Source organism: Hipposideros armiger, unplaced genomic scaffold (genome assembly GCF_001890085.2).
Source record: "Hipposideros armiger isolate ML-2016 unplaced genomic scaffold, ASM189008v1 scaffold_433, whole genome shotgun sequence".
Classification (NCBI taxonomy): Eukaryota; Metazoa; Chordata; class Mammalia; order Chiroptera; family Hipposideridae; genus Hipposideros; species Hipposideros armiger.
The window spans coordinates 236,564-255,315 of NW_017731783.1; the positions used below are offsets into that span (position 1 = coordinate 236,564).

Here is an 18,752-nt window from a genome sequence, read left to right on the forward strand (position 1 = left end):
TAGTAAGCATCCAGGACACTATACCTGTAATTGCTATGCAAAATTGCACAGGCTTAAAAATCTGCACTAAGTATTCACTTAAGTGTTATTCTTCAGTGATAAGGTTTGATTTCATTAAGTATCTTCATATGAATGAAATGTAAAGTTGCAAGTCTAGAGTTGTGAGCCATGGCCAACCACTCCCCACCTCCCAAGTTCTCTGTTTACTGCCTTACTCACCCACTTTGCATCGGCAAATCATAGAGAGAAGCTAAATGCTCTCAGCTGCACTATACCAAATCAAAGCTAGGATGAATAATGAACTTAATTTTCCATAAAGACATTCTGTTTGGCATTTCAGCTAATAAGGTAAGCTAATGGCAATTCTGGGCTATAGAAAAGAAAATAGTCTCTTTGTGTTTGATTTCTGTGCTGATACATAATTTTTCTTTTAATATGCTGGAGTTAATTTCATGTTTCATGATGTCTGTGAATTTGGGATGAATTCACAGTTTTATAAAGAGTACCCCCAATGTACCCGTTTCCTTTGATTAGGTTGCTTATGGTACTAGAGGGGCTGAAGGAGAAATCCAGCTTTTTAGTAAGAATGGCATCTGTATAATAATTTTTTATCATCTACAGTGCGAAATGAATTTAGCTAAACAGCAGAATATTTAGATGCAGCAAAGACAGACAAAATTATTTAAGCATGCCTTATTGAATATATTTAGCATGATATATGATAAATTAATGTTGAATATGCTCTAAAGAAAACAGAATACATACATCATGTTAGTTTCTGAGTCATTTCATTTCTAAGTACATGTTATGCTACAGAAGGTATTATTTTCAGTTGCTAAAATTATTCCACAGCTTCAGTTTAGGTAGGTTTTATTTTGTACGATTACATTTTTAAAATAGCAGCATACCAGCAATATGAATTTTGCTATTACTTTCTTATTTACCATGGCTGCAATGATTTTAGTTCATGTAGAAAATGTACTTGTTTATTTACTGAAGTTCATGGAATTAAAAACCATTAGACCTCTCCGAAGCATTCATTGCTACTTTGGTTATGCTTTTTGTGACACAGCTTCTCAGTCTTTAACATGAGGGTTTTTATTTCAGTCAGATCGGAGCACAAATCCCTGAACTTGCAAAAGCTTAGCAAGATGGGGAGAAAATTATAATTTTTTCTTTTCTACAAGAATGACAAAAATGAAAAATATGATTATTCTGGGCTCGCTGCCATGTCACCTGAAAATTAGAGACTCTATTCTCTCAAAGTAGGTGACCTCAAAAGATGTTTCAGAAGGTCTATTCAAAAACAGCCAAAGTATGTGGGAAATTTTTGAGAACTAGAAAGGAAATGTTTCTCCTGTTCCTACTGTCTAATCTTTGCATTCTGTTTTCATGTGTGGAAACGGACTGTGGACACCAGATTTGTGTGTGTGCGTGGGAATCTTTAAATATTACAATCAGATTTTTATAGAAAATAAACAACTTTTATTACCCCTCCCCTTTAAATTTTTCATAGTGTCTGTTTTTTCTAGAAGTATAAACAGTGTGTTTAAGCAGAAGTATTTAGCTACCGTTAATGACTTAGGTCCACTTAAATATCATCCATGTTTCACCTATAAAATTTAGGCATTTCTTTTGAAATGTCTCTAATTTAGTAAACCTATGAGAAGTAGGAATGTTTCATTTCAGTATATCATAGTTCATTTTTAAGAACACTAACACAGACATATGTTACCTATTCATACTTCAAGGTTTTAAAATATGTTCAATTTTATAGCTATTCTCTGTAGAACTCTGACCCAAGCTCAGAAGTGGTGGCTTGTTTTGGATTTGTAATGTGTTCATTTCCTTTTCCTCTTTCCCCTTTTTCTCTCTCTCATCTTTTTGCTCCAGACCATCCTTGGCCACCCTATGACTCTTTTGTTCCTTTAATTCTCTTATTTTCCCCAATTCCCTTCTCCCCAGTAACATTTGTCCAGAACCTATGGATTGCACTGCATCCATTTTAAAGATGGAAGAAACTAACTAGAAAACAAATTTTTGTAACCACCAAGTTGTTATCTTCAATTTTTTGTCATTTGTACAACACGAAAGCTTTTATACCAGCATGACTTTTTATCCATTATTGCTACCTAAAACCAACCCAATGATGAAAATGTGCAAAGCTGTCTGACCAGCATCCTTTTCATGATTCTTTTTTCTACAGTGGTCAACCCACTCATGCTTCAAGATGAGATGTTAAGTTGCCAAATGCAAGGCATGTGTTATTTACAGATTCACGTGTTGACTCTCAGTGTTAATTAATGCAGAAAATCTAGAGATAGCAGCACCACCGCCTTACACACACACACACACACACACACACACACACACACACACACACACACACACACACACACAGNACACACACACACACACACACACACACACACACACACACGCACACACACACACACACACAGCAAAGACCAGAGAGGGTTATCAAATGAGGACAGTGCTAACGGGGGCAGCAGCATTGTTACAGATGCCCCACCATCATAAGATGTTTTTTAGCACCGTGGCAAGGAGGCCTGAGCAGAAGCCGCAAGCAGATTTGTTCTCAAATACATGTGAAGCCCATTCCTGGGGACAGTCAAAATTTAGTGGCAGAGGAGCAAAGATGAGCAATGACTAAAATATCACTAGACTTGGTTATTATTGTTAATGTTGCCTCATTTATGCTCACAGGCAGAAGGATGCCGGATATCTGCATTATAAAAATAAAGGCATTACTCAAAATCTGTTATCTCTAAAATGGGGTTCTGTATCTTCCCTACAAACCTCCTTAACCTGTTTCATATCCCTGTAACTAGCACCACTACCTACCCATTTTTTTCAACCTAGAAACACAGGCAAACCCTTAATTTTCTTCCCCTCTCCCTCACTCTCACATCGCTAAGGTAAACTCATAAAAATTGGCTGGATGAATGAATAAATGAGTGGAAAAGTCACCAAGTCCTATAAATTTTATTTCTATTCACTTCTCTCCATTTCCTCTGCCACCATCCTAGTTCAATTTCTATAATTTCTCACCTATATTATTTTAAATACCTCCAAGTCATCTTTCTGTCTCTAGTTTTCCCATACTCCTGTCCATTCTGTATATTGTAGCCCAAATGATCTCTCCAAAATACAGAGAGAACCACTAAATCTTCTGCTTATAAATCCTTCGATGGTTCCTCCTTATCCTCAGCATAAAGTCCCAACTCCTTAACATGATTTACAGGGTAACATGATAAGTGGGGGCCCTTTGCCCTCACTGCCTCCTTTCTTAACACTGCCATCCAATCTGAATTTCAGCCATACTGATCTACTTTTAACTTTCTCACAGGTGCCGTGTTTTACATAAGCTGCTTTCTCTTTTTGTCCCTTCTATCTATTCATCCCAAACTCCTCTCTTCGCTACTTACCTCCTTTTCAAACTTCTAGTCTCCCCTGAGATGGCACTTCCTCCAGAAAGCCCTTTCTGACTGGCCAAGTTTGAGTTCAATACTCTCTCCCAGTAATTCTCATAGCATCCATTACTTCCTTATCATGCTTTTTAAATTTTATATAGCATTGCCTACTTCACTAACCTGTCAGTTCCATGGAGGTAGATACCCAGTCTCTCATTCACAGTTGTGGCTATGATCAAGCACAAAGTAAATTCTATCTGGATGCAGGAATAGATACTTGGACTCCCTAACAAGCTTTATTACCTTTGGTTTGATGATGCTGCAGAAACTGAATGTAACGATTCTTTGTTACTCATTCCGACAAAGAACTGTGCTAACGCAGTTCATATAAATTCTTTAATCTTGTTCCTATTCCCATTTTATGAATGAGACAACTGAGGCTCAAGTTGCCATAAGTGACACTGTGATGAAGGAATGTGCCCCTCAGTTTATTTGATTCCAGGGGCCATCTCTTTCTATTCTCCCCATGGCCCACTGCCTCCTTAGAATGAGAGAAAAAGTTTTATCTTAAAAGTGAATAGCGGATTGCAGAGAAATCCTTGATTTTTCACTGCCTACCTCTTCACTTGCTTTCTTACCTCCAGTGGTCTACCCTGAGTGTATGTTTGCTTATTGTTACTCTCAAAGTACCTTTCTTTGTACTGTATTCTTTATTCTCAAGCTTTCTTCTACTGCCCATGTGCCTCCAGGAGTTCTCTGCCTTTCTTGCTCTCTCCAACAGGGAAAGGAGCTGGGCCTCACATTTATGTTTCCATTGTCCTTTTCAACACGGATCTTTTTCTGGTCCTGCTCCATGATTACTCTTTCCACAGTGTTTTTGCCTGAGCTCAGTGAGCCCCTTAATTTTCACCAGCCATAGCCTGATGTCAGACTACTTAGGGGGCTTCTACTGGTCTTTCATGGGGGAAGCAAATTGCTACTTGTTACCACCCAACAGCTTAATTAGCAGTGCTCTGTGGAAGAAATATCTGGAAGTACAGCTAGAGAAGGCACATGTACAATTTCTGGGAAATGTTCCATTTTGTACTGACCGTGACCGTGTTTAGGGTCCTTGTGATCCAAACCAACACACATTGCACAGTCTCAAAATGTGAGAGACAATACAACACTCTGTGAGGAGCAAAGGCTTTTGAGCTGACGGGCCTTGATTTTAATTCATTTTCTACCATTTATCTATGTGACCTTGACCAAGTCAATTAACGTTTCTGTGCCTCAATTTCTTCATCTGTAAAACAGAAATAATAATGGCGCCTACCTCATAAAATGATGCCTGGCACAGAGTTGGTACTCTATTAACCATAATGGTAGTGGTATGTAGAAAAATGGCTCTGCTTATGGCCACATCCTAATTCCAGGAAACAATGTTACCTTAATATGGCAAATGTGGCTTTGCAGAAATTATTAAGTTAAGGGTCTTGGGTTAGGGACATTACCCTGGATTATCTGGGCAGGCACTGAATGTAATCACAAGTGTCCTTATAAGAGGAAAGCAGAGGGAGACTTGATCACAGAAGAAGGCCCTGTGACCATGGGAGCAGAGAGCGATTTGAAGAGGTTATTCTGTTGGCTTTGAGGATGGATTAAAGGGCCTTGAGCCAGAAAGACAAGGAGGTGGAAAAGGCAAAGAGCTTCCCAAGGGAGCTCCGCCCTGCCAATACCTTGGTCTCAGCTCAGAGAATTAATTTTGGACTTCTGTCCTCCAGAACCATGAGAGGATAAATGTAAGTTGTTTTAAACCACTAAGCTTGTGATAATTTGATACAACAGCCATATGAAACTAATACTGTGGTGATATTTTGGGACGTGAAAGATGACTCCAGATGAGCCGATAATCTAAGAAAGGCATCATAAGAAAGGCTGAGGTGGGGGGCGGAGACGTCCTCTAAGTATTAAATGTGTACCTGAATGCATGGTTGGGGGTATCACAGTGCCGTGTGTTAGAGGAAGTACAGGAGAAGGATGCTATGTGTGGGGATTTGAGACATAAACAGAAGTGAGGTCTTGTGGAGAAGGGAGATGGTAAATGGTGGTTGAGGGTGGGAGATGACACTGGAGAGTGGCTGAGCAGATGGTGGAATGCTCTGTTCAGGAAAGAGTGATCGGTTCACAAGAAAGGCTGGTTTGGGGAATTTCCCTGGGCAACAAGACATAGTGAAGAAGGGATGAAATGTAGATTTAGAAAAGACAACCTGTGTCCCACAAACAAAAAGAGCCATTTTCTATTGGTTTCAGTGCCATATTACTGACAGAAAAAGGCAATCCAAGAAATGGAATTTTGAAAAAGTCCAGTTGTGTTTTAAACCAAGTAAAGGAGACAGAGACTCTTAAAACCATTGGCAGGAGACTGAGTGCCTTCAACTTAATCTATTTCTAGCAGTACCTGGAGAGGCATGCGTCTGAAGTGAAGTTTGTTTAATTTGAACTCTCCTTGTATTGTACATAAATTGGCATATCCTGTAGAAAACCCTGTACCTTTTCACATGGCCATGCCTCCACATATGCTATTTCCTCTCCTGTAACATCCTCCTCTTCTCCCTGGGCCCCACTGGCAAAGTTTTGCCCATCATTCAAGTCTCAGGTCAAATATGACCTCCTTGAACAAACTTCCATGCTAATTGCACTGTCTAGTTTTTTTAGCACTTTCCACAGTTCATTATAAGCACACTTGAGTGCTTGTTGCTTCCTCTTCACTAATCTCACCTCTTCCTCCAATAAACAGAAAGATCCCTGAGGGCAAAAAAAAGTCTATTGATATTTGTGTCTTCTGCTCCCACAGTGCTTGGCACATAGGAAGCACTTTATCAATGTGAATGGATGGATGGATGAATTGATTCATTGATTGCATCCTGTGAGCAGAGTTTTCATGGGATAAAGAAAATAATAAACTTCATGAATCCCAGGTCAATGTCTAAAGAAAATAAGTCCTATCTTATTCTTTCAAAAGCAAAAAAATTATAAAAGGAGGAACTGCTTCATGCATGGCACAGGGGTTAATTTCTTTATCGTTTATTGCTTAGTTCAAACTACAATTCAATACCTGAGCTAGAATTTAAGAACAAGTTTTCTTCTTTCCTAGATCTAATTTGCCATGTCTTTTATGGCATGATTTTTTATTACCAGGGTAGGCTGCACAAGGAGAATAACAAAGTACTATGTTAAATGTGCGCTAATTTATTTTCAAGTATAATAAACCCGCAGGTTGGTTTTTACCTATTGTAATGCACATTTGAGGGAAAATTGTCCAATATCCATCATTTTTTTAAAAAAGATACATTTGTCATGTTCAGTGCAATATTAATAAATGGATGCTACTATTATCATTTTATTACAAAAATAGTAAGAGCAGTAGTGGAACACATCACATTCACATTTGAAATAAAATTATCTTATATGAATTAAATACATCACTAATAAATTACCAAGTGATTAAATAGCTATAGTATCTACCCACAGCAAGCAAGCAACTTAAAGACCTACTTAGGATATCCAAGTCCCAAGAACAAGTTATAAACTATTTTATCTTTATTCCACATCTATTAGAAGTATTTAGAAAATTTAGAGTTACATAGTTAACAACCTGGCTCTAAGAGTTTATGCATTATTGTGAATAGAAAAGGTGACTGCTCACTACCAAATAGGGTAATTGTGGGACAAAGTAAAATCCTACACTTCCCTCATGCACAATTTGTTCATGTACAATATGAGCACTTCCTATGTGTGCAAGCCTCAATGCCAGGCATTACCAGCCGTACAAATATGTGTACCAATTACTGTGCTTTTCAACTACTGAGAACTTCTAGTCATACTTGTTTATAAACAACACAATGGAATATTTCTTAATAACTGAAAGACCCTGATCAGTGTGATTAAAATTGATGAATTGCTTTAAAAAATGCCTTAAAAAAAGAACAACTAGCATTTTAATATTTGTTTATCTCAAGTAGACTAGTTATATTTTACCAGCTTCTATTACTCTGTATTCAAGTTCTGTGCTGGTAATAGGAGAATAATTTGGGGGGGCTAAAACATGAAAATCCAGTTCTTTTACCCACCCACTGAAGCTTTCTTATCACTGATGGTTGGCTATTATTCTGACATAGTTTCTGCTTTTTTGCTGTCTCCTCCCTATTGTTTTAATTCTGTGGTTCTATCTCAATCTACATTATTTTTAAATCACTAAGAAATTAGATGTCACCAATGTACTGGTTAAAAAAAATTGTCTGTTTTCCAAACTACCATGGAACTTAGAGAGAGAAAAAAATGTTTTTTGCATTCATCACTGCACATGACTTTGATAATCTGGGCTATTTTATCTTTCTTAATAAATTATGTCTAGTATTTTAAATTGGGGTATTTTTGAAAGTTTTGTCTATAAAGATGTTACATTTGCTTGAAATACAAGATTAATAGTGTCCATTGTTGACAAAATTAGTATTCATACCTGAGTCAAAAAAATCACATACAAACAGAGTTGAAAGGAGTCATGAAAGGGAATATACTTAAATATCACCTTATGTCTAAATGCTTTATTTTTATATAAAAGAAATAAGCACTCTATGCTATTGAGGAGGGACAGCTAATTCATGATAGTGAAATTTTAAACATGAAAGGAAAATAGCATATGTTTGGATTTCAAATCCTGTTACATCATGACACCACAACTGGAAAGAAGATGGAAACACTTCTTGAAAGCCTAGTCTACCCATGTGGGCCCCCCACAAAATCCCTGTGCCATTTTATTAACACACTTTTTCACATGTAGCAGTTGGATCTAATGAGAGGCTAAATCTCGCCTTTGTGTTAGAAATTGACTTACTTTGTCCCTCATTCTGAGTTCTCTTATAGCCAGCCCCAGGGCCCCCGAGAGCCTGCTCCATTGTTCGTCATTCGTATTCATCCCTTTTACAGAATGCCACAGGGTACTCAGAACTATACAGTGCTAGTCAAAGGGAAACACAAATTCCCTGCTCTAGGACGCAGACCATTGAAAGCATTTACAGAATCTAAGAAAAGGAAAATACAATGGTGCTAAAACAATGTGTCCAGTGGGAGGGCCACTTAGGCTACCTCTGAAAGGTAGATTCCAGAGGGGCGCTGGAAGAATGGGTGGTTGAGAACATTTTCTCCCTCTTCACCTGACCTCCCACTGCCGCGGCTTCAGGTCAGCAGGCTACCTTGGAGCAGGAGCAAGTGGCACGCCCAAAATGGAGCAAGCCAGGTATTCAAATCACATAACGGGAGGGGCACAGAAGTCCAATTTCTCAGTGGACAAATACCATTCACCTGCAACCCGGAACAGCACTCAGGGTCAGGAGAATGCCTGACAAAGGCAGAAAGGGAATCGAACCTCATTACCTTTTATGAGCACTCAGAGAAAACTTCTAAAAGAACTGAGCATAAAAATGTTGCCTAGTGATGACATACACCTTTGCCCTTGCACAGGCCTGATTTCCTCTTTCATATTAGCCAATCAATGTAATTTCCTCCTAGCATATATTTTTTCATAAAATAAAATCAGTAGGATTCTAAGATAGGTGTATTTTTCTGGGTGGAAAAGAGATGCATTTGGTTTGGTTTCATTTCCTCCTGGTGTCATAATCCTTTGCCATCAGCAATACTACCAAGATTGGAACACTAATTTTAATATTTCATACTGTAAATGATTATAGTTCTCTTGTATATCTACTCGGTTTGAAATTTTGGATGACAATATATTTTCAGCTCAACCTATTTAAATTCTTATCCTAGACTCTGTGAAATCATATGACAGCAGGTTTAAGGCTAATATTAACCACTATTTTTGGAAGATTGGCATAAACATTATTAACTAAATCTATAAAGTCAAGTAAAATATACTCAAAATCATCTTTATATTTATTTTTGTAACCACAGTGCCTGCCAGATAGGAGGCACTCAATAAATAGTTGATAAAAGAATGCTGGGAGAAAGTACATAATTAGAAGTATTCAAGAAGAAAAACTCTCCATATGAATTATCAGAAACTCTTTCTAATCATGTTTAGGTTTTCTTTATGTGAAATACAATCATTAAAAAGTAAAACTCAGGTAGGATGTCTTTATACATCCAGTGATTGTGCCTGGTTCCAAATGAGCTATAGGTTATATGTTCGAAAGGAGGATAATTTATATGAGGTCCTCATAACATAAAACTTGCCTTTCTTACATAATATAAATGGCAAATGTGGCATTGAGTTCTGCTTCATTTTTCCAAAGGTTTTTTTTAAAGCACCCACAAATGTCATCCCATCTATTTTTATGCAGAGTGCTGCTGGATAAACAGCTGAATCGTCCAAACCCAATGGGAAAATTCAAAGTTTAAATAAGCTATTTTATCTCATTGAAAATAAGTGGTGCTGACTGACACAGAACATATGGGTTTTTGCATTCAGTTACATGTACACACATTTTCTTAACTTTGAATGTAAAATTCTACCTTAAGCTGAAAAAATAGAAAAACAAAATATACACTTTAATCATAGTTAAACCTTCTAATTTCTAATTCTCCTACCCAACGTTCATTAATTCCCATTTATAAATTCTCCTTAGGTTTTCTTTGCAAGTGATGGAGTAGTCTCTGTAGATTGAGATCATGTAAAAACAACACAAATTCTATACACAATTCAACACAGACAGACCTATATTGGCTGTAGGTTGGCTGTGTCTCCACAGATTTTATCTTTTTAATTAAAAATGCATTTAGGGCTTTTCCACAGAATTTATTTTTTAATAAAAGTTATATGTCTTAATTCTGAAAAAAAGAATACAAATAGTACACAATGGTATAGAATTAAAAGAAATAACTTCCTGCTGCCCAGTCTTCCCATTCCTACTTTCTAAAAAGATAACCACCACTGTTATCATTTTAACATTTTCCTTCTGATGCATATTTTCATACACAAAATATATATGTATATATGCGTATATATATGCATATATAAGCACATTTTCTTTTTTAACGAATTGGTATTATACTGTAAATACTGTTCAGCACTTGGTCCTTTTACTTTATAGTACACATTGGTCTTCTTTCCGTGTTAGTACATATAGACCCACCACATTCTTTTTAATAGCTATGAAATGCTTCATTATATGGAACTTTTTGTTCTGTTAGCAAGTATTTAATGCTCATATACTATGTGCCACTTCCAGACACTGAAAATGCAGAATTGAACAAAATAAAATCCCTGCCTTCATGAAGACCACATCTACTATGTTTTAGCATCACATAAGGAGGAACTAGCATATTAACAATACACACTAAAGAACATTTTTCAGTATCACATTTTCAGCTTTTACAGAGAATTCTGTAATGAATCGCCTAGTAAATACATTTTATACCAATTTATCAGTTGAATAAATTGCAGATATTTATATATTTAGCCTTTCAGTCAATGTTTTCTTTATATCATCAACCTCTTTAGAAATAAACTGTGAATTTTTCATTGTTAATTAAATTAATGCAATAACAGAATTTTTACATTAAGATACTCTACCTTTTGTAAATCTATGTACTCAAGTACCCTAATAAAGTTATTAAAATTTTATCTGAATTGAATCTTCCGGGACTAGCCTATGATAATGCTCCAAAGATTATCAGGTCAGATGCCTCAGTTTCCCTCTACTTTTATTGATCACATGTTTTTTTGGTGCTGGGAACTTTTTAAATATTTCATGATGCCCAAATGCCTCCCAGACACAATTTTTATATCTCCTTTTGGTTTCTGCATAACATAAAAACAAAGGAAAGATATTTTGTAAACTAAAACAAAGCAAATAAATGTATTGCTTTGTTCACAGAAAATTCAAGAAAATTATGCATCCTACAAAACTGGGCAGGAAAATCAATTGTTATGTAAGTAATGCTCATTCAGAAAGCCATCCCCCCAAAAAATTCAGATAGGGAAATTTGCTTATGAGTTTCTCTTGCCTCTATGCCCTATATATGTTTTACAACTGATATCAAGTCAAAATTTACATGGAGTAGCACCTTGGACGGAAGAAGAGAAGAAATCCTAGTTGCCAGACTGATGGATATACAAGGGAGAAAGTTAGTCTTACCCTCTCTACGTTGGTGGTTGGGGAAAGGGCACTAAGATGTCACCCCGTTTCAGCCTCCTCCTATCCCCACAGTGGCCTACCCACCCCCCAGAACATATGCTCTATGTTCCAGACTTCTTCCAATGTTATTGGGGACATTTGACTGCTTTGGATAGAAACTGGGGAGCCACTTAAAATTTTTTTTCTGATTTAAGACTGTGTCCCTCTAAAAAAATTTCCCTCTGGACATTCTGTACAAAACAGTTTTTGGTTTTGTTTTATTCTGAATATTGTCCAAATCTGTCTCAGGGATAAAGAAAATAATTCCTTTTCATCAAATAGGATATCATAAGGGGAGCTTAATTTAATGTTTTTCTATTAATTCAGAATTTTTTACTCTGCACAAACAATTGCAAACTTGAGTGGGAGGTTAAGTGCCCACTCATCCAGCTGTAGTGAGGTGTATATGAATTGCAGAAAGCCAGCCTTGTTACTAGGAAGTATGAGTATTTGAAGAACCCAAATCAGGTCAGTTTGACTCATTACCAAAAGGGAAAAGGAAGGGAAAAAAGACCAAAAGAAAGTCTTTCTCAAATGAAATATAATTGCATAGTTACTGTCCATGGGACGTTCACAGTGTCTGTAATAGGAAAAAAAACATCATCATTGAGTATGAAGTGTGCATATATGTTCATGTGTGTGAGAGAGATTAAGAATTCCGGTCAATATTTGGTGATAGAAGGAATAATGAAGTGTGCATGTCATTAGCAAAGGTTCTTCGACATCCAAAGATTAATCACTTATTATCCTGAATAAAATATTCTTACTTCATTACAGGTTTTACTGGAAAAGATTGGCATGGTATAGGTTCATGATATAAAATGCAAGACATGTGACACATACCTACTTTTACAGGCCAATGCCACTTTCATTTCTCTATTGCTGGTTCATTTGCACCAATTCCTTGAGTGAACCAAATAATGGCATAGGCTCAACACAAAGTGTAAGTTCCCAAAGACTGGATTTTGTTCTGGCTCTTCCTTTCTACACCTGGAGGCCACCTTGCATTTTTGTCCTGTACATCTGCATTCAGAGAGAGCAAACCAGTTTTACAAATTGTTGAAAAGTATTCATATACATTCATCATTTTTTCATTGGATAGTTACAGTATGATGAAGCTGAAAGCACACAGGTCCAAGAGAGAAGAGATTTAGATTTTAGCCCAATTCTATACCCTTATTAGCCATATAAACTGTAATTTACATTCTGGGTATCAGTTTCTTTCTTCATTTGTAAATGAGGGATGGACATTTACCAAAACATGTTGTGAATACATGTTCATGTGAAGAAAAGGAATTCAGTTTGATAAACTCCATGATATCCTCAGCTTTCCTTACTGGCTGACATCCTGGAATCTTTAGATGCTAATATGAATGGCAACTCTCTAAGGAAGCAGTGTAATATAGAGCATCTCCCAGCCTCTTCTATCTTGGAACTCGCTTCCACAGAGCATATCTAGAGTGAGTGGTTCACAAAATGTCCTGGGAATCCACTGGATGAGATGGCAATTTTAGGATCCTACTTGACTGGCCCTGCACGATCTGGTTGGTGTTGGGGCTCACTGGGCCTGGGGGAGTTCCATTGACCCTGCTGGGGGATGTGGTTGTGGTTCCCTGAAGATCTCCACAGAAACATTCAACTGCAGCTCCCTGGAGGCCACCAAATCCTCTCCTCTGGAGGCTGGTTATGTGTCTGCACCCCAAACCCATCACTATGATTCTACACGCCCCACCCCCACCAGCTCCTCCGTGCACCAGGACCCCTCCTGACATGTCCTGCTCAGCTCCCTCCTTCTTGTCCTCACCTGATGCTACGTTTGTTCCCTGCCATTGGTAAAGGGAAATCCGGGACTAAAAGTTTCAGTGCTTACTTCTGAATTGATTAGTAAATCAATCATAACTCAGGAGATGTAATAAAAGATTTGGCAAGCAGTTTTATTTTATTTTATTTTATTTGATACTCTCCTTGGAACTGGGAATATAGGCATGAATAAGACATAGTCTCTGCCAGATGAATGATGTCATCTCTCCTCTCAAGTGGCTTACAGATTGGTGGGTGAGACACATTTGTAAACAATTGGCTTTAAAATAATATGATCAGGGTTACATTAATAGTATGTGCCTGTTGTTAGAGCAAATATTTTTTTTCAGGTTAGCTCTATATTGTCTTACTAGGGCAGGCCATTATGGAATCCTTGGTCTTTCAGAATGTAGAAGGGCTTAAATAAATGATCATTTTCTGAAATGCCTATTTATTTTATGTGGTGTGATGTTTCAGGTGACTGTAGATTTTCCTGTTCATTTTTGAACAAGAATCAAAAATTTCATGATTGACCCGTTGCTCTTAAAAACATGTCAATTAACTTGATGTGCCAAGTACTCTGTTAGGCACTGGGTGCAAAGTCAGCACGTCAGAGGCTCACTCTGCTTGGGGGCCTTTGTGGGCCTCCTGAACAACTGTTTAGGAAGTTGGAATTTAAATTTAGGTCTTTGACCCAAACTTGCTCCTTAGAAGAATGAAGGGAACACATACAGCTCGCAACTGAAGAGAACCTTTATATGAATAAGCACTGAGGTGTCCCTGTCTGCCCCAGAAGCTGCCACTTGCGATCCCATCTTCAATGGTTAGTTCTATGTGGCCCCCTGGCTAGGCTAGAGTACTCAGTTATGTAATCAAACACTAATTAATCTAGGTGTCACTGTAAAGGAATTTTGTACAGACGATCAATATCTACAATCAGTTGATTCTAAATAAGATTACCCTCAGTAATGTGGGTGGGCCTCATCCAATCCATTGAAAGGCCTAAGAGGAAAACTTAGGCTTCCCTGGGCAGAATAAATTCCACCTCAAGAATTTCTTCATCTTTAGTTCCTGCCTAAGTTTCTGACCTACCAGCCTGCCCTACAGATTACACAATTGCCACCCCCCACAATCATGTGAGCCGATTCCTTAAAACAAATCTCTGTTTTTTCTGTTCTGTTCTGAGACATTTACTGACCCACCATCCCTTACATGCAGACTTCTGGAGATCCCACCCCAAACCCGTCGCACCCCCAGGCTGAAAGAGTCTTGGAACTATTGCATAGTACATCATGGGTCAGCTCCATTTTGAATTTTTAAAGCTGTAGGGTTTACCCCATATGGAAATTAAACCATCACTTATGACATGATTTCTACATAAAAATATCATCTGAAGTCCAGAAACAAGTTTTTTGTAATATACATTTTTTTATATATCATCTTTATCCTTATAGTAAGTCCCTGAAGGATGTATTACTGTCTTCATTTGATGTTCGAGAACACTAAAGTTAAAAGATATTAAGGTAACTGGGCCAAAATCACATGTCTGGTAAGTAATAGATTCAGATTTGGACCCAGATTTATTTGATTCCAAAATCTATGCTATATTCATTGCACCATGCTCCTTCCATATAAGTGAAAATCTACAGGGGTAAGAATTACATGGTAAAAAAATATTCCACCTTCTTGTGTCACTTTTGTAGGTGTGCTGTATGGAGAAGGATTTAAAACTTACCTGACATTTATTGAGGACTTACTATGTGCCAAGTTCTTATTTTAAAGAATTCTTCTTTTTTTCCAATTACAGCTGACATCCAGCATTATTTTATATTAGTTTCAGGTGAACAGCATAGTGGTTAGACATTTATATAATTTACAAAACAATCCCCGTGATAAGTCTAGTAGCCACCTGACACCATATATAGTTATTACAACAGGATTGACTATATTCCCAATGCTATAAAGATTTCTTAGATGAAATGTCTAGGTTTAATTATACATCATTTCTATAGTTGAACATTTTTAAATTCTTATTTATTTTATTTAATAACATGTTATTACCAGTAATTTTTATCCCAGGTCCATCTATTTTGGTGGTGGATATTCAATGTCAGAAGCTTCATATTGATGTCTACTACCTTAGCAATTAAAAGAAAAAGTCATAATTGTTCTAAGATGAATGAAATCCTTTTCTAAAATTAATATTTAGTGAGTTAGTTTAGTTTTTTTAAATGTTTTGAACCCAACCACCCCTGCTCCCTGAAGCTGATATATAAGAACATGCAAACACATTCAATATCAGTTGGCACTAAGCCAACTGGTGGACCCACTCCATCTGGTTGGCATCTCTAGTTCTGGCCAGAATGGCTTCAGGGACCCATTCAAAAGACACTCCTGTCTGCCCTAATCCTGAAGATAGAGAGCTTTTAAGGAATATTCTTCTACACAAATACGATCAGTAAAAGTAAAGGTAACCCAACTGAAGGAGTAGTACTTTAGGGTCTCAAACTATTCATCAAACAAGCACATATTAAGCAGTTGCCTTACAGAAGTTATTTTGAAAGAAATGAAGATGAATAAAGTGGCTTCTGATCAATAATGAAAGTGGTGGGGTTCTGTGCTGGATGTTCTTAAAGCAGTGCTTTTCAAACCAGTAGTTGCAACTTATTAGTGGCTAGTGAAATTAATTCAGTGGGTCACAAACAACATTATTTTTAATTAAATAGGATTCAATAGAAGGAAATAGAAAAGAAGATAGTGTGCATGGCATGCAGAGAGGTTAAATCTTTCTTTTTTCTTTCTTTCAGTTGCATATGTGCATATACTGGTTTTCACAGTAGGATGTATTGGGTTGTCGGAAAAGTCATAACATATTTTTTCTGTTTTTCGTTGCAAAAATGCGTCATGACTTTTCCGACAACCCAGGATTTCTTACTGTGAAACACAGTCAAAAGCTATTTAAAAACTATCACTCTAGAGAGAGAAGAAGAAGAAGAAAACAAAAGCCTTGTTCTCAAGAAGCTTGTGTCTTGCTGGGAAGATACAGCTAATTAATGAACAGCAGAACTCTTTGTATAAAGCAGCTAATGACTAAGAGTTAAAATCGAAGTTTCTGATTTAGTGTCCCAGTGGGATTAAGATCACTGTGACAGTTTATTACTCCTTCTTCCTTGAACAACTTTCTGCACTCAGCTTCCAGGGCAACACACCTCGATGATTCTTCTCAGACCAGTCGCTTGTTCCTTCCTAGCTACCCGTCTCCTGCAGTTGGATCAGTGCCAAATGGGCACAACTCTTGGGCCACTTCTCCCTTCTACCAACACTCATTTCTTAGATCATCTCATTCATTCTTAGAGCTTTAAATGCCATGTAAATGCCCACATTTTTATTTATTTATTTTTTTTGTAGCCCACATAGCCTGAACTCCCAGACTTGTATATTCAGGTCCTTATTCAACCTCTCTACTTAGATGTCTCAGGGGCACCTCAAACATAGTATGCCCCAAACTAAACTCCTAAACTTTGTCCCCCAGTCTGTGCCTCCATTAGGCCTCCTCATCTCAGCTAATGGGAATTCAATCTTTCCAGTTGATCAAAACCTTAGATAAAACCTTAGAGTTATCCTTGGACTCCTTTCTTTCTCTCAATCTCCACGTTCAAATAATTGTTAAGAAACCAATTGGTCCTATCCTCTCCCAACCCCCAATGCTACCACCATGCCTCCCCTTCAATTTTAGTCTTGATTATTGCATGAGCCTTCTAACTCTCCCTTTAATTTCACACTCATTCCCCTCTAGTCATTCTCAACTCACCAAACTAAGTAATCCTCTTAAACCGGAATGTATAGCATCTCTCATGAAACCTCCATTTTATTCCCATTTCACCCTGAGTAAAAGCCATAGTCCTTACAGTGGCCTGAAAAGCCCATGTGATCTGAACTCCACACCTGCCCATCATTACTCTGTGCTCAGCTTCTGCTTCCGGTCACTCCACTTCATCCACCTGGACTCTGATTGTCAGTGTTGCAGGTGTGTCTCACCTCAGGACTTCTCACCCACTCTTCTTTCTACCTCAGGCGCTCTCCCTGCAGACCTCAGGGCTAACTCACTCCCACATTCGATCTTTAGGCAGTGAGGTTCTATGACAATGCTTTCTAACCTCCCATGTCCAACACCCTCCCACCTCCGCATGCACACTCTGTTCCCCTCCTCTGCTATCTTTTATCCCATGGCACGTATCACCATCTAACATACATTTTGCTTATCTTATTAATGCCTGTCTTCCCCAGTAAGGCAGATTTTGTGTGTGTTCATTCATTGCTATATCTTTAGTATTTAAAGCAGCACCTACTTCACAATAATATGCTCATTAAATAAGTGAACGAAGGCTTTTAAAGTATTTTGGAACAGTCACAAAGCAAATGGTATTTTAACTCCAGCTTAACCACTAAGTGAAAGAAGAGACTGCCACAATAAAGTTTGGTCTAAGAAACCTTACCTCAAATGCTACAATGAATGCTCCAGTTGGAACATTTTCTTTTCATGAAGCTTAAGCTAGTTTGGAAATACTGGCTTAACAGATGGCTACTGAGTGGATCATATTGCTCTGTGCACATTCTTTGTGTGACAATCCTGTTAGTTCTAGATACCACGCTGCCTAAAGGAAGTGGGTTGTAATATAGGTTTGAAGTTCAAATCCTCAAGAGGCAACTTCTCCATATGGCGATTATTAGAGTGGAATTGTGTTATTACACACATGCATAAGAACCCCTGAAATATTATTCAGTTCTTCCTAGATATCAAGAACTAGATTCATGTAGTTTGAAAGATGATGGCTTCATTGAATTAGTATGAGCAGAATTCATGAAGAAAAAATTCTATTTTGGCCCAGATGAAAGTAGTATACTTTTAGGTGTTATGAACATCACTTGGAATAAAAGGCCCAAACGGAATTGAGATAGACTAGTAATCAGATGCTAGTGATGAAAAGCAGAAAATTTTGAGTTGTATCTCAAATATATTGATTTTTTTCTTTATAGGTGCCGAATAATAAAGTTAATGATTCACTTAATTTGTAGGAATAATTTATAGCCTCAGTTAAGAAACTTAGTATCCGAAAATCAATGACAGAGAAACTAAAGGAAAATATTTGCTAAAATTTATTTCAGTGTTCATAATCTTTGAATTAAGCATTAATACTGGAGATGAGTGACTTGATATTTAATAGACTCCAAAGGAGCTGTACCATTTACTCATAATAAGATCAGATTTTAACTTCTAAGGGAAAAGATCCATATTCATAAGCATTTGACAAGTAGTAGGGTCTCAGATGTGCTGAGAGAT

General features: G+C 37.4%; 1 protein-coding gene across 12 annotated transcripts in view; it reads left to right on the plus strand.

Moving 5' to 3' along the window:
- The window catches only part of DLGAP1 (DLG associated protein 1), a 336,066-nt gene that overhangs the window by 34,293 nt on the left and 283,021 nt on the right, over positions 1-18,752 (plus strand). For 2 of the 12 annotated variants that reach the window (XM_019665117.1, XM_019665120.1), the window contains exon 1: positions 222-348. The exons of the other annotated variants lie outside the window; for them this stretch is intronic. In XM_019665117.1, coding sequence (XP_019520662.1) covers positions 298-348 — 51 coding nt within the window. In that variant the 5' untranslated portion in view covers positions 222-297. Of the gene's footprint in view, positions 1-221; positions 349-18,752 lie in introns of those variants that run through there. 12 annotated transcript variants of the gene reach the window in all.